The sequence below is a fragment of the Priapulus caudatus genome, unplaced genomic scaffold (genome assembly GCF_000485595.1).
Source record: "Priapulus caudatus unplaced genomic scaffold, Priapulus_caudatus-5.0.1 Scaffold224, whole genome shotgun sequence".
Classification (NCBI taxonomy): Eukaryota; Metazoa; Priapulida; class Priapulimorpha; order Priapulimorphida; family Priapulidae; genus Priapulus; species Priapulus caudatus.
In genome coordinates, this window is record NW_014577285.1 from 71,495 (window position 1) to 88,636 (window position 17,142).

Sequence of the window (17,142 nt, forward strand, 5' to 3'; positions counted from 1 at the left end):
TATATATATATATATATATATATATATATATATATATATATATATATATATATCCACGCCTTTAGTTCATCATACGTTGCAAGGCATTTTTAGGCAAAAACGTTGCACAAAGTAAGTGTTACCTTATTATTATTCTATAGGAAAATGATGCGATATTAATTAACTGTTTGACAAATTTCGCAAGTATATAAGCAGGTAATTGGGAAGAAAACAATAATAATAGTGAACCATATTATCTGAATATTACACTGGAACAGTATACACTATATACTGTTATGTATATATATATATATATATATATATATATATATAATCCAGTTGCTTTGAGGTATATCATCAGGCGTTATTATTTTGCAAATATTCATGGTATGGACCACCACTATTATTATTAACAAATCATTCTAAGAGTACGGCCATGCTAGGAAAGAGGACGGAGATACGATAGGCATCACAAGAAACGACGAAACAATACGACGACAATTCTAGCACGAAATTTATACAGGGATAGAAAGTTAAGAGAAAGGTGTTAAAAGATCGACACGTAACATTTATATATCACCCAGAATCTGTATCACCACTACTTATGAGGCTCGTGTTGGTAGTTCTTGTCAGATTTCTAGTCCGACTCGAGTAGGCCTAATGCCCAATAACGGGCGACTTTCAAGCACTGCTGTTTGGACACTCGCGATGGCGCATGTCAGGTCAGGCATATAACATCAAATACGACTGTGTATTTCCATATTCGGTTGTAGGCGTTCTGCCGATTTGAATCGCCGTAAATCCACGAGTGCGCAGTTTAAGACGGCAGCACAGGTTTACCCATACAAGCAAAATTTGCGCCCTCGGCTTTCACGTCGTGTGTCAATATAAGCACATAGTGTTACCCTATGTGCGCGTCAGTCGCGTCTTAGTCACTAGAACTCAGTCCGACAATAATATTGTCTATAGCGCAAACCGGACTTTTGTGAGACTCGTAGGCTTCGGGTATCATAGGATTTGATTAGGAAGACCAGGCTATAGGATTTACAATGTGAGCTTATACGAGTTTGTGACCACGTAGGAAAATGTAAATGTTGTTTGTATATATGTAAAAAGATCAGCGAAAAGAGGGTAAGAAGTAAGTATATATATGTATAAAATTATATCTATGCAATAATTATTGTGACAATGTATAATACTGGCTTGGTTTATAGAATAATATGGCGACGAATGTATATGACAATGTTATGTAGATGATTGAGTAAAATCATGTGACAGGTTAGTTGGACCGTCTTGGAAAGGTAGTGACCGCGGGTACAGTCATGCATGTATCGTGTTAGATCATGAGGAGGAGTTGACATCGGTCACTGACTGCTGGAAACCAGACCCAACTGCGATATATAAAAACTGCCACGTGAGGTCTGACTACCAGACTTACATTCACCCTTCGCCTGGGGACTCACAAAATTATTCCCGTCGTTCTGCCAAGAGCGCAACATTTTGTTTGAAGGAATAGCTGGCTGAATGCAAGATCAATGCAAAGGGGTTCTACGAAAGAATGGCTTGTAGCAAGATGAATACAGTGCAAAATCATAAATAAAATGTGGAAAGACCAAAAGATCGCTAGAGAAGCACTCGAATCGCCGGACATTGTCATCAGACGGAATACGTGAAAGCCCGACTGTCCTGTTCAGTGAGTGGAGGTGAATCAAGGAAAAGGTCCGAACTGACAAGGAAACGATGAGGAATGGAACGAGCGATGTTCCGAAATCAGAACCAGAATAGGATAGTAGACCTTTCACCGTATTTGCTAGCTAACAGAAGCTCTATGTACGAAAATGTACGCAGCAAACAGACAAATACATCTGAACACATCTGGCAGCACGTATAACGCGTAAGGCTACTAACAATGCTACGTATCTATACTAATAAAACAAAAAAATAATTAAAATAAACCCATCTACGATAAAGTGCTCTAGCATACGTACACACTACGCTATACGTACTTGGGAATACGAACCGAAGTACAAAGCGTAGCATTTCATTAATTTTAGCACGACTAAACAAAAAAGATCCTACTTCCATGTTGTACAAGCAAGTTGCCAATATCCGCTTACGTGACGATCTAATATACTTCATGCAAGCACTCGCGCGGGATGAACAGAAAACGTCTATAATAACGGGTGATATATCTGCATGCTTAATAACATATACTTGATACTAACGGATGTACAATAAGACGCATGCACGTGCGTTTTTCCCGTCTGGGCACTGCACTCAATATTATGATGTTATATGTATTGGTCTACAGTCCATATTAAGGTGCCGTATTTCAGACATAACTATGTCAAGTCAACAAGTGATACAAGCTGTGTATGAAATATAATGAGAACTGCTGCGCTACCTCTAGGAGTACGCCATCTTTGTACCACGTAACCTGAGCACGTTTGTCTGATACGCTACACTCTAGTATGGCTGTCAGTTTTTCGTCAATATCAAGCCGCTTTGGCAGCAACTTGGTAAAGAAAAATTTCGGGTCCGGCTCTGAAAGATCAGAAGAGATAGAGTCGTAGATTAAGCTGTAATGATAATAACAAACGACCGATTACCCTAACACCAATACGTATTGAAACCTTGTGTAATACACCCAACCTAACACTCTCGTAAACACCATACAGCTTAAGTGTACCTTCGACGCTGAGATAGGCAATGGACTCGCATTTGTTGATCTTCAGTGAGTAGATGCCACCGTCGTCGACAGTGGGTTTTCTCACGACCAGGATGTAGTTGTCTCCCACAATTTCTATGTGATACTTCCTTCCAGGAAAGATCTCCTGCCTGTCCTTGAACCACTGGACCTGCGCGCGTCATGAAATAGATACATATAAACGCGAGAAGGACGTCAGGTGAGGGCTGCGACAATGCGTTGCGTGCCAGATAAAAAAAAAGGAATGACGCGTCTCGCTGTTAAGCCCGCCGCACACTCTGTGGAACTTGCTGCGCCACTAGTGTGCTGCTAGTGTGCCACTAGTGTACTCTAGTGTGCTGCACACAACGTGGCGCAGCAAGTTCCACAGCGTGTGCGGTGGGCTTTACTTGCTGACGAAGTAAGTGCGCAGTAATTGATGTCATTGGACTTATATGACAGTATGTAATGCGAGGACGGCATATAGTCCACTATTCGACTATCTGCTGTTTTATTTTATGATGTCGATGTCCCAATGAGCGTTTCTGTTAATAGAACTCAACTGTTATTAACAGATATTATGGCTATAGACGTTCACGCTGTGCATGCCTCACGGCAACGCGTATTATTGTAAAAATTCGCAAAGTAAATGATATGAAATAACAAACGTTTCACGTTTGCTATTTCTTTTAATATGCTACTATTTTATAAAATATTGTTATTTCGTAATATTTTTCTTTTCTGTATTTTTTACTGTATAAAAGTAAATGCATGCGCATCTCTACCATGTCGAAATCATTGCGCAATAAAAATGCTTACCCTCTGATCAGGTTTACAGAAAATGGCGTCCATCCTCACACTTTTTGTCTTGCCCTCTTTGGCATTCGAATCATGTAGCTCCTTCAGGAACATTAGCTTCGACTGCAATGACCAATACACGTGTGTTAGCGAGAGGAGTGATTTTCACAACAGCTGGTATTTTGCACATACCTCCAATTATCGGCGAGTTCCAAGCAAAAGCGACCGCAGACGGCATCTTTAGAATCTCCGACAACTAAGTACAACACAACACACTCAACCACGCAAGCGTCCACCACATTGATAAAGAAAAGGACTCAGTCCACCGCGAGATACGGAGCTCATCACTCACACGTATTTACGCCAAGGCACGTAAGGAATATTGCTCACATCGTCAAACATACAGGCGCACAACTACTATCAAACGCACGAATCACTTACGTACCCATTGACCAAACACGCACGCTTGTTCTGACATATGTAAGCCCGTAGTGCAAAAATTACTAAAAAATAAAACCATGACTTTTCCAGCTAGGTGAGTGCGAGTAAGTATAGAGATCGGATTGTGCCGAAGCGAAGCCAAATCCATAACTAAAAGCAGTCGGAGGTGAATAAAACCCAACGAGCAGAACAATACAGATTATGACACCAGAAAAAAATAACGAAGAGAACCTAAGTAACGAAGCGATACGATGGAGAGACTAACTTGATAAAGACATATGAATAAACACACACATATACAGATAGATAGGTATATATATATACAGATAGAGAAAGAGAAAGAGAAAGGGCGCTGTTTTCTTTAATGTCAGGGTGCTTTCCACTCATGTTCGGACCATGTGGAACTCGTGACGGCATCCAGTTGGTCTTTTATGTGATCAATTTTAACCCGTTTATTTTCAGGCACGATTTCTTTTTAATAGAAAGTTTAATAGTGAAGTATTGCTTATCGTATGATATAATTGAGTACATTACGAGATATCAGGATGAGGCAATTGAAGAAAAATTATCACATAGTCATACAGCGGGTTTAAGTAAGGAAACAGCCAAGAAAATTGGTATAACATTCCTGAGATAGAGAAACAAGGTAAATATAGTTATTGGAATTAATTAACATCTGCAAGCCGTAGCGACAAAGAATAATGTTAACTAAATACAATATCTTATTATAATCTGCAAGAATAAATAGACAGATAGACTCTGAGTTAATCATACATTTATAATAGCATGAATAGGAGGATTAGATTAGAGATGTGTGTAAAGAGAAGAAGAAGAAGGTGCTAATTGTTACGGCCTTCGAAATGGAAAAAGTATGGTTTTATGTCAGCACACTCGACTTAAACTAATGAGTATGCTTTGATATGAAAATCACTTCCATTACAGCCACCTGGTGCCGTATGGGATCATCATCGACGACGCAGCGACTTAACAGAAGTTTTATATCAAAGATAGTCGTTCACAAAACTTGCCTTGATCTATACCATACCATACATATCACAGGAATGTGCGAAAATGGTTACGAACATTGAGAATTGATAGAACTCGTGCTATTACATCGCCCCTGTGTTCTTAGTATCGTCGTATTTAAATGCTTGGACCTTTGATATCGTCGCGTACTTTTATCGCGTTACGCCATTATCTAAAGTTTGTCTCGATCTAATTTGATCGATGTATCTATGCGCTACAATCAAGAAATGCGGTAAAAGCATTGTCTGCGCCTACGCATTAGACCTTTTTGTCTTCCAGCATATAAAGGGACAGGATATGGCATTAAACCCTACATCGCAGAGAAAATATCTTGCGTGATATAAATACACATACGCGCATGCGCAGTGCGTGTCTTCTCACCAGCGAACCGCCACTATGAATATGTGTCTACCGATATCAATGAGATGACACGTATATAATATAATATGGGCTATATGCTTCGTAATGAATCATAGCAGAATACCATCATGCGCGCGCGGGTGTGTGTGTGTGTGTGTGTGTGTGTGTGTGTGTGTGTGTGTGTGTGTGTGTGTGTGTTCGTGCTAATGTATTCGTATTTGCCTCATAATAAATATCTGAATTGCTGAGCTGCGAGCCTATAAGGAGCGATACTACGAGGATATAAATGGTATGAGATCGCGAACAAGTTTCGACACTGGTGACCTGGGTCCTCTGCCGCGCCTTCAGAATGGGCCAGCCGGGAATGAGGTCAGCAAGAGATGAACGGCGTTTGAAGCGTCTGGTGGTCCGTGCCCTCGCCGCGTAGTCGTCGTCGTTGTTACATAGTCGCTATATGCGGGCAGGCAAACGGCATGCTCAGACACATCAATACACGGCAGATGCGAGTGTCTGGCCGAGTCGGCTCGTCACGGTGACCCTGCCTGCTCGGCACAGACGCCGCGCATGCGCAGTGCGTGTCTTCTCGCCAGCGAACCGTGACTATGAATTATGCGTCCACCGATGTCAGTGAGACCACACGTGAGCTATGTTCGGATTAGTAGAATACACGTACCAGTCCCGTGATGGCGAAGAAATGTGACCAGTAGACAATAATTGGTTAGGATGATATAGAATATCTGGCAAGCTACGCGACTGACTGTGAAGATTAGTGAGCTGGGGCGCTTAGATGGCGAGCGAATCGATAATATCCAGTGAGAAGGACACAGACATCACCGAACTTCATCGGCTGGTGAAAGCGTGGAGAAATTGTATAATAGAGATGCGATAAACAAGAGGACGATATCAACGTCTTTAGAGTAGATGTCCTTTGAGATGCAATCGAATGAGATATGTGACCCCGGGAGTGACGCGTTCTCGTAGACAGATGACACATGTACATCGCATGCGCATACATCTAAACCTAGACCTAGACGAGACACCCCGAGCAGGCAGCCCCAGAAGCAGGTCGCTGTGCAGCCAACGAAACTGGCAGTTGATGACAGCACCAAAAACCACGCACGATTATAATATCGGCATCACTCAACTAATGGGAATGAGACGAATAACGTCACTTTGTGACATTTGCTGTTGCTATCACGGCAAAGCAATGGCGTGAGAGGGCGCCAGCCCGAGAGCAGTAGGTACTAGACGTAAGATGATGGGTAAAATTGCGTACTAATAATGTATCCACCATTCATCACCACTTCTACTTAACACAGGGATACGATCACTCCATTCATTCAACATTAGTCACTCGGCATAAAAGAAACAGGACGAACAAACACACATACACGTACACATCGTAAATAACGTATTAATGATAAAAAATACTGTTTAAATTTAGGCATAGATATAGTCACACCGTGCTGTTTAATCAGTAACTTTATGAAATTCGTTAATACCAAAGGCAAAATTTGGTAGCGTTTAGTCACACATTGACCAGATATAAGAAACGTAAGTAACGAACACACGACGAAAGAAATATTATAATAAAATATTATAATTGAATATATTTTATATGCAATATAATATAAAATAAATATAAAATAAAACGGATAGGTTAATGTTATAATATCGATACATAAGTAGGGGGCGTTGGGTAGTAAGTACTTACATCCTGGACGTGGTATGGTCAACGAACGTGCCATGTCCAATGAGCAGCATTGGGATATATAGGGAAGCAATGCATGTGGAAAAAGTCAAAACACATATCTAGATTATGTAAAGGTGAGACAACACAGTGTGAATGGCACACAGTCCAATTATAACCAAGAATGCACATGAACGTGTCTGTATATTCTTGCTTATACAGCATGAAAAACTGCATACAGATCGGGCCCCGCTCATATTGACGGACAATAAGTAAGAATTTTAATATTCAAATATATATATACATATATTATACAACGTCTACTTTAACGTCGTACCAATTTCCATCAAGTTGTTCATAACTGAATTTGCGTTAATTCAATTATCTACCTATCATTCATTTACGCTTTAGTGAATTTGTTAAGCTTTACATAGTCACCAAACATCACAAAATTGTGCCCAAATAAATTTTTATGAGTACTCGAGTACAATATATTTGCATGGCTCCAATTTTCTGCTGTTCATGACGATTGATGAGCGTCTAAGATAAATAGCGATAAATATGGCCATCCGCAAGTTTTCCATGCCAAACCTGTACATGCAACATTGTATAATTGTTGGTTAGATTCAAGGAAATGGTCGCCTTATGCAATTGCACCATGCCCCGTGTGCATAGATAACTATTTAACGCCAAATGCTGAGAAGTCAAACATGGGGTGATCGACTTGCAGATATATTGATATGGTCGTTAAATACGCGCAGAAATTAGTAGATTTTATCACGATGGGCAGATGCAATTACCTAAAACGGTGTGGGCAAGGTGTTTTCCTCCCGAACAATATCATTAGTAAACATAACTTTAGTGGTTTGGGTTAGGGTACCGCTAGGTTACTGCTGCCCATATATATATATATATATATTATATATATATATATATATGTGTGTGTGTGTGTGTAATGGGCAAGGGAAAGAGAATGCTTCCAATAACACCGCGCCAGGAACGTTAGCTGAGGGAAAGCGGGCAATGGAGAGTAGAATAAACACCCATTGCATCCCAAAACTATATGCCAACAATTGAGAATCGACTGGCATGCAGTATATGGACATAAAAGTGTGCTATATGTCCTAATCCTTAGATAGACCGGCCGTTTCATTATTCAGCGTAGATTTGTTATAAATTCAACTTCATCAGCGTCTATTCAATAAGTGGTCCGCAACTACTATATCAACATGTTATGTACATCTCGAAGGGCAATCTTTTATTTGTCGAAAGAATAATTAATTCCCACAATACGCAATTAATTTATACTTGTTTTTATTTTATTTTAATAGAACTGGAAAGAGCGCATTCCTACGGCAAATAGCACCGTGCACAAGGATTTATCTAGTGGGCGATTAATTTGACGATGTGAGGTATTTATTTATATTAACCAGGCACGCACTGCAAAGGTTAGAACTACAAACTAACAAGCGCCAAACTCTATCCAATTCTGCGCACGTACACACGCTCACTCTGCTTCACGCCTGCGGGGTGAAAGTCTGCTAAATAATAAGAAACTATATATGTCACGTACGTCTCCTTCGCCCCTCTTATGCCTGCCGACCTTCTTCAGCTCCACCTTCGGGATCTCTACCTGCGAGGGCCGCCTCTCACCACCCTCGCCGACCTTTAGATTCGCGTCGACTGCTGCCATCTGTGCAAGCTCCCATTCCTCATACTCCCGATGCTTAAGCATGCTACGGAAGTCCATACCTCCTTCACCTGATGCAATGAGAGAACAGACGCGCACAGGTCATACATGAAGTAAATATATAGAGGGATTGGTGGCGAATTTGTCATGATATATTCTAGTGCAAACGGATTAAACAGTAGAAGACAGTACGTTTCCTGTTCGGAGTTACTATTGTCCCAGGTAAAACACGTAGGAATCAACCTTACCCTTGTCACTCAATCTCTTGTTGAAAAGTTGCTTGTGCAGGCTAACTAATTTGTAGATATAGATATAGATACACGAAGATTTGGAGTGAATTGTCTATGTGATATATTATTTACAGCTGCAAATGGTTAAACGTATTTTCAGAACTTACACTCAATCATCAATTTAAACTTTTCGGATGCCTCGCCGGCAGGGTTGTCGAGTTTAACCATGTAGTAACCATCGTCAGTGCTTCTCGTTTTCCTCACTTGCATTGTAATGGTGTTCGTATTCTCTGCAAACGGAAAATAAAACAAACTATACCGAAAAATGTAACCACCGGCTTATGTCTGCGGCCTTGCTGCAAGTTATCGCCCGATGCAGGTTAAAGCTACATCGCAATGTCTATGGCATTTATCGACCTTACCTTCGATGTAGTAAGCGTATCTCATGCTGGGGAACAATTCTCTGGATCCTTTGTACCACCTAACTCTGGGCACGGGGTTACCTCCGATCTGTACTGGGATCTCAGCAACATGCTCTGCGGAAATGCAAAATACACGCTTCTGTATTTATCGACAATAAACAGATTGATTTTACATTTAAGTGTCATTCATTGATCCGCAGTTCAAAACATCTCCATAGAAATCGAATTCAGGTGTAATCGAAAAATTCGTTTTCGTCTTTACGTTTAGCTTAAATTGTAAGCATTCCAATATTACGTTCCGCGGTTATCTGTACTAAGCAATGCACGTCACCATATACTAAACCGACGCTTAATTCTCACAACTGTGACCTCCATACCATCCCATCGCGCACACGTACTTTCTTTCGTGACGTAGTTCAGCGGCTTCTCCACAAAATATGGCGCCGTCATTTCGTTGCCAAGGGGCTTGAGCTGTTTGTCCGTGTCGGGCTCGTCGTGATATTTGTGCTTGCACATCTCCGTATTGGTCTCCTTCAGCATGCCGGACTTCTTTCTGTCGATGCCGATGGAGCTGCGGCGACGTCCGCCGAACGAGGCACGTCGGCCGGCTTCCTCGTCCACCGAGAGCGAGTCCTTACGGGAGTCGTGCACTGATTTGCCGTCATCAGCTGAGACGAGAATGGCGACACGTTAACCACTTCTGGTTTACATCTTATTCGTGCAGTGCAGTGAAACGAGGTACGGTCTGAGAGAATGGCGAACATCAAGGGTAACGTGTGAACTTCGCAATCGCTATAGCCGAGGTCACTGCTACTCCCGCCCGTATTACGATGCACCACGTCTGTTCCTACACTCGCCTGCTTAAACTCGCACTTAACATTTATTCTGAAGTAGTGTTTGACATTCATTTTGAAGTAGTGTATTATGCGATGAGTTTATCTCTGTATTATTCCGGCATATGCCGCTGTAACAGGTGCAATAATTATTATGCACCCTCTGGAACCTATCTCCCTGTTATGCCCGGACTATAGTCTATGTATGTTCATCAGTCTCGATGACGTCTTGTTTAACGCTTACGTACCAGTGATCCTGATGTCGACGGATGGTTTCTTGCCTCTACCCTTCTTGGGGCCGACGTCTTCGTATTCTGGTGCAGCCTTGCCGGCGACTGGTTTGCCCTTCTTGGATTTCAATTGCTTTGTATAATAGAACCAGGATAATGTTAGATGGAGCGGATCTATATTCTGTATCACATTATCTTGTCTTTCTAAGACCCAGAAACACAACAGAAACATAGCTAGCAATTATGAATATGAAATGTGCTTGCAGTCACCGTGCACGCATGTTAGGGTCAACATGTCGTAATATACAAGAGCGTGAATGGCAGCTTCCTAAAAGTGCACTAGTATCATCATAGAAGGCATGGCACGGTTGAAATCAAGATACCTATACCTATTGCTTATATGATACTATTTTCCCGTTAATATTTAGAATAATACAAAAACATTAACTTAATGCGATATAATAAAATCAGGTTGGGGACGGATGGTTTAAAAAGGAAAAAGAATTGAAGTAACGATCCTTCATGAGCACTTGTGCATTAACCAACATCTGTGCAATCGAACTAATATTTTCTGTGGTTGACTACCAGTACGTGGCAATGTAAAAACCGAGCAAGCCCCTGTGGTGAGGATCACTATAACACAGCCAAACGCACGCACAGCAATCATATGTCACAGAATAGTTTCAACCACGGCACACTGGCTCTAACTAGCAAGCTTTTGTCCCAGATGACTTTGAAGGCCATACATCACAAATTAATATATATATATATATATATATGCCAGGATACGACAGAACGGAACAAATCTAAGAAAAATAAATATTTACTAATTTTAGGAACATAGCAAGAGTTATAGGCATGGCAATGTATGACCTTAGCAAATGTCACCCAGTCAAAAAGCAGTATGCATCGGTGGTACTCACCAACCACAAGACATCACAGTAATGTCAGGTAGATCACATGTGGTCAGGTTGTCGGGTGACAAGGTGAAATAGAAGTCAATAAAATAATAAGCAATTGTGACATAATGACTAATATAGCATTAAAGCGGAATGGATTAACTAAAAAGAATTTAATAACTTTAGCTTGGTGTAAGTAGATTGGCCAGCATGCATATAGCTGATCATTTTGGAATAAAACTTCAAATGTTTATTTCAAACTATCGTATTTTAATGATTCAACTTTCAAATATTTAAAATAATATAATGGCAAATGTTCAAGATAATTTAAAATAATAAATGAAAAAGGTTGATATTTTATAGTAAATGAAAAACAGGATAAATTATAATAATTACGAGTATTTACGAAGAAAACATTATATGAGAAAGTATAGTCTTTATTCAACGTTTATATTTAAATCTTATACTGCAACGATAAAAAATATAAGCGTCTATATTTATATATATTTATATAGTCCAATCTATTTATACAAATTAGGTTGTTACAAACCTCTGCCTCATCCTCGGGCTATATACCATTCCAGGTCAGTTGAACGTTAGTTAATGTAAAAGAAAACAGAAATGTATTGAGTGCGCGAAAATATATGTTAATGCAAATAATAAATGTAAACATAGCGAAACATTTATAAAATGTTAATAGGTCTATTATGTGGGGCAAAATGCGCAGGATAGGATTTAATAACTAGTAACATGTAAATCCTACGTTGTGAAGAGATCTACCAATCGTACTCTCTCTCTCTCTCTCTCTCTCTCTCGCAACCTCTCTTTCAATCTCTCTTTCTCTCTCTCTCATTCTTCTTTCTCTCCCTCTATCTCTCTCTCGCTCTCTCTCGCTCTCTTTGGTCCTCCTCTCCCGTCTTTCTTTTTCCAATTTCTTTCTCCTATTTGCGTCAGTTCATGATATATATTCACGATTCTGCCACATTTTTAACATTTAAACATTTGACGAGACACTCCTTAACCGCACATAAATGCTGCAACCTAATAAGTAGTGCACAAATTGAAAATCCATTCGGTGCTACTTTATAGTGCTATTCCGCTAATCTATTCATTCCGGATCCGCTTCATGAACATAGGAAATGTACCCGTAACAGAACCTGCAATTCGTTATCTCTTGAGCATAAACTCACGTGGAATGGCGAGGTAAAAGTTGTGCTAAACGTGGGAATTGACTTGTAATATTTGATACGAATAGACATCATTCTGTATACGCACTTTTTTCAACATACCCCGGAAATAAATCATGACATTAAAAGCCAACCCCATCAAGCCGTACATTCGAAATACCGTATACACAGAAATTAAACAACTTACCCGTTTTTTCAAGCCTTCGGGACCGGCATGTTCATATTCGTCAAGCTCAACCTGAAATCACGACTAAAATGTGTCAAGCGTTTGCCGCACAGGAGTTTTCGAAATGGATTCATTAACAAAGGTACAGTTGTGAGTAATACTAATGTCCACATAACATAACAAAAGAATATACAAGCAAATACGCCCGTTCAGAGAAAACATATACATTACATTAAAACGTATAAGAATTAAGTATGTCGCGCAGTATTTCAGAATATTTCTACCTGAATTGCTATCGGAGCCGAAAAGTATTAAATGGGTTAAAAATACACTTGAACTGCATATCGTAGAGTGCTAGAGACTAAACAAAAGGAAGAGGGTTAAACCAGTGAACCAACAAACATATATCCGAATTGTACCATATAGAGTATGGTTGATTTTTAATACCTCCAGTTAATGTTGTTATTTTCAGCACTTCCCACCTAGGTAATATTCGGTTTTAAACGTTATTAAAAAACGCATACCTGATCGAGTAATTGATTTTACTGCCTTCTGTTATAAAATAGCAGGAAGCGTGTATTCAGCGAACAATTCTGATAAAATTGTTTGCTGTTTTTTTTTGCAAGTATAACTGTCGTTTACTTGGAACACAATTCCAAACGAAACGCAATGCGATAAATCCATGTCAAAAACTAACTACATTTCAGTGTAAGCATTTCAACATCTAATGTTGGTGGTTTGTTTTGAAGTTATAACCCTAACTGCAGTTGGTGGTAAAAATCAAGCATATAATCAGGAGTTAATAAAGACAAATTTGTCTTTATTAACTCTTGATATAATGTACATCTTAAACTTCAGATACATGCTCGTTAGTATTATTAATAAATAACACATTTAGAAACTAAAATAATCGAAATTAACTATACGATACGAAAATAAGCAGAGATTAACTAACTGCAAGGCATGTGAATAACAGCCACGGGTGATAAAATAAACCGAAATGCAGAAATGTGCTGGCAATAATAGACGAACGATGGTCGAACGCATACGAAGAATGAGTAGAAAAAATGCACAACTGCACACGATGTCAGTGAAACAGTGGTAGATATGGGTGACACGAGTATGTAAATGAGCCGCGCCAGGTGATGACAACGAGCAGCGGCTCTCGCTCCGATCAGCGCACATGTCTAAGCAGACGATCTGGGCTTGTCGGACATATAGAGGGCGCTCCATCGAGGACACCGCAAAGCACGGCGAGACGATTGTAAGCCAAACCTCGCCGCTGGTAATAGAGCAGTCAGCGAGGTTTGGTTTATCAGTCAGAAAGTCAAGCGATTGAGCCTTACCACACGGCAGGAAAATTCAGTACTAATATTTCAGAGCGCGGATTTATTACATGACTGAAAGTTTAGAGCAAATAGTTGAGGTACTATGGTTTACATTCGGTATAAGATAGTAATAGGGATTGTTTGAAAGGTAATAATATTAATAAATAGTTTAAAACACGATTTCCCAAAAAGGGTATAACAAAAAGGTTGCAATTAATTATGAATACATTTATAATTGTAATTGAAGGATTATAGTAGTTATTTTTAATTGTAACAAAAATCATAATATTGGTTCAAATTTGGGTAATAATTATATACATAAAGGTATTAGCTTGGTTGGGTTTGTGCCATAGCATTAGAAAATGATTCATGCAGTTTCTCGCCAAGCGCACTACGTAAAAGAATAGAAAGAAGAACTATATTTAAGCGGGTAGCGTTGTCAAACGAAAGGCATGTTGAACCCAATGCATTTTAAATATGTAATTTAATACTGACATTATTTAGAAAAAAAAGTTAACAACGTGGAAAGCAATTATTGGTAGTAGACAAAATTTCATGAGGCTGCGTATAATTTTGCATAGACAGTCGATGTTATCCAAAGCGTCAGACCCTATATCATTGATGAACAGTCAGTAACGACAAGCAAACGGTCTGTAATAACAACAGCTGATGTTTCATGCTCGTGAGACGCAAAAATAAAAACCTCCTGTAAGGAATCCCACGTTGAATGAAATCCATACCATTTGCATCGCTATATGTGGTGAATCGTTGTTTCAATTATTTTTCGCAATTAGTGATCAACCGACAGAAGCGAAAACTAAACCAGCAAAGATTATCTCAACGTAGATAATGAATTTTGGGGCGCGTCTATCCTGGAGAACAATTAAGATGTTCAGACTTCAGGCAAATTAACACGCGCTGTTAATACATGTGAAAACCGAACTATGACCGTGATTATTTTTCAATCGCAATGGGATCTAATCGACATATCGTTGTAGTGACAATTATTATCATGTATATTCGTTAACAGTATGAATACATCAGCTGTTGACAGACGAGTCGTTGCATGTCGTCGTATGCTTCAGTGATATCTCCGTACACGCCGGAGCTGACTGCGATGATAAGGATTACTGACGTGGAATAACATTCGATCTCGTCTACCTTCTCCCGGTCCCACGTCTCTGAGTGCCAGGCTTCAAAGCCTACGTCGCTGGATTTCCGCTCGTGGACCTCCGAATGTTTCAGGTCGTGTTCGAAGCCATGAAGGTCCACTGATTCCAGTTCGTCGTGCTCTATTATTCCTTTCACTGTGGTTGCTCGCTTTAGCTTAATCTTAATGACACAATATAACGAAATGGATGGTAATGAGATGAATGCATGCCGTTGTTGTGCCGGATGTTCCCAGGAAAACACTCGCTCGTGACGATTGCATGGAAATGATGATAGATGAATAACATACCGCTCGGAAATGCAATAATGCCGATGAGTGAAAATGTTCTCGTAAGTACCTATTCCAAACACGACACGCACTTTTGAGTTAGTTAAATCACTGCTAGACACAGTAGTCCCTTCGTACGTCTAATCGTAATATATAACTGTTATGCGTACACGTATTTGAGAGACATGGATTCCAAGTAGTCCGAAAACGCGTATAACTGCGTGCCTTTATTTCGCACAATCAGTAATGTGTTAATCACGTGGCTCCAAAGTTATCAGATATTTTGTTATTATATAGCTCACGCTATCTTCACGGATCATTCCCAATCAATATATGCAAGTTAAATAGGAACGCTGCAGGTTTGTGATTATTCGATCTCCGAAGAGCGTTTTATATGCCAAATAGTAATATACCTTATCTCAAAAGGCGCGTGTCGATCCATCTTACATACCATGTTGCATTCTTGCCCCATCTGTAGCGACGATACGTCCTCCGACGGGTGGTTTATATTACAATTTAGACAGTAGATACCCCTATATGAACGGATGACTGACGTGACGTGACGTTGACGGATGATGATAATGACGATAACTGCGATATGACTTCTCAATGAGTGAAAATGCTGTAAGACTACTGATCGTACAAGAAAATGATGACCAATGTATACCTTTATGTATACCCTGGCAGAAACCTCCATTATAGAATAGCACCGTACTGATACCGAAAGTATATATATATATATATATGTATATATATCACAACATAAAATGCGTTGCATATGACTTCACAACAGAAGTGCTTGACCAGTGAGATCAAACGGAGAACAGGTGAAATGATATTATACATGTGTTTTGATGACAGCCAAGAAAGATCTATTACGAAGAAAAACGCCTCTTTACGCATTAATTATTTATGAGAACGAACAAAGTAAGATGTTATAGATGACTCTATACGAGATGACTCGAACCCGGACCAGTGAAATGTGATGAACTTATACGACGCAAACAAATAATGTTCCCGCACAGTACCTTGGTGAAATCCTCAACAAGATCCTGCTTTGGCGGAAGTTGCCTCACTTGCTTCTTGCCTGCAGCAGTAGAAATAATACGTCAATTCTTTCTTTCCTAACCAAACTAACCAACCAAACTATTTTCGTACCACACTACGACTACGCAACATTTATCATATTACGTAAACGAATTTAGACGGAAATAAACGATTCGTATGCCAAATATATAGAAGCCACAACTAATCACATGTAAATTATAAACATCATGGCCGCTCCGTAGTCGTCCTGATCTGCTGACTCACCAGGTTTCTTCGCTTCTGGTTTCGTTTCCTCGGGTTCGACAACAATGGGAATGCCGGCGTCCTGAGCTGGCTTCGACTTCTTCTTGTGCTTCCCCTATACACGTACACGAATCACTGTAAATACATGCCGTCTACTATTTCACGATTCTCCAAAGTGGATAGAGCTAATGTCGTAGCAAACAAGTGGTATTGTGGCATCGACAAGGGTATACACGATACATAGAGAGTGGGATAGGGCGTTTTGTTATTAACACACATAGAAATTAGATGAAAACATCAAACTACTTCGTATATATATATATATATATATATATATATATATATATATATACTATATTATATATATCTATATATATATAGAGAGAGAGATGACGAGAGAGAGAGAGAGAGAGAGAGAGAGAGATGAGAGAGAGAAGAGAGAAATGACG

At 39.7% G+C, this 17,142-nt stretch overlaps 1 protein-coding gene across 16 annotated transcripts in view; it reads right to left on the reverse strand.

Annotated features, from left to right (window-relative positions):
- The window catches only part of LOC106807588 (twitchin-like), a 69,349-nt gene that overhangs the window by 44,168 nt on the left and 8,039 nt on the right, over positions 1–17,142 (reverse strand). For 6 of the 16 annotated variants that reach the window (XM_014809982.1, XM_014809969.1, XM_014809968.1 and 3 more), the window contains 14 exons: positions 16,715–16,808; positions 16,432–16,490; positions 15,127–15,297; positions 12,659–12,709; positions 11,835–11,852; positions 10,404–10,503; positions 9,721–9,990; positions 9,323–9,436; positions 9,068–9,190; positions 8,554–8,741; positions 7,005–7,007; positions 3,485–3,586; positions 2,669–2,837; positions 2,384–2,523 (listed from right to left, as the gene is read on the reverse strand). In XM_014809982.1, coding sequence (XP_014665468.1) covers positions 2,384–2,523; positions 2,669–2,837; positions 3,485–3,586; positions 7,005–7,007; positions 8,554–8,741; positions 9,068–9,190; positions 9,323–9,436; positions 9,721–9,862 — 981 coding nt within the window. In that variant the 5' untranslated portion in view covers positions 9,863–9,990; positions 10,404–10,503; positions 11,835–11,852; ... (2 more) ...; positions 16,432–16,490; positions 16,715–16,808. Of the gene's footprint in view, positions 1–2,383; positions 2,524–2,668; positions 2,838–3,484; positions 3,587–7,004; positions 7,008–8,553; positions 8,742–9,067; positions 9,191–9,322; positions 9,437–9,720; positions 9,991–10,403; positions 10,519–11,834; positions 11,853–12,658; positions 12,710–15,126; positions 15,298–16,431; positions 16,491–16,714; positions 16,809–17,142 lie in introns of all 16 variants that reach the window. The other 10 variants (XM_014809977.1, XM_014809980.1, XM_014809976.1 and 7 more) reach the window with 6 other exon arrangements.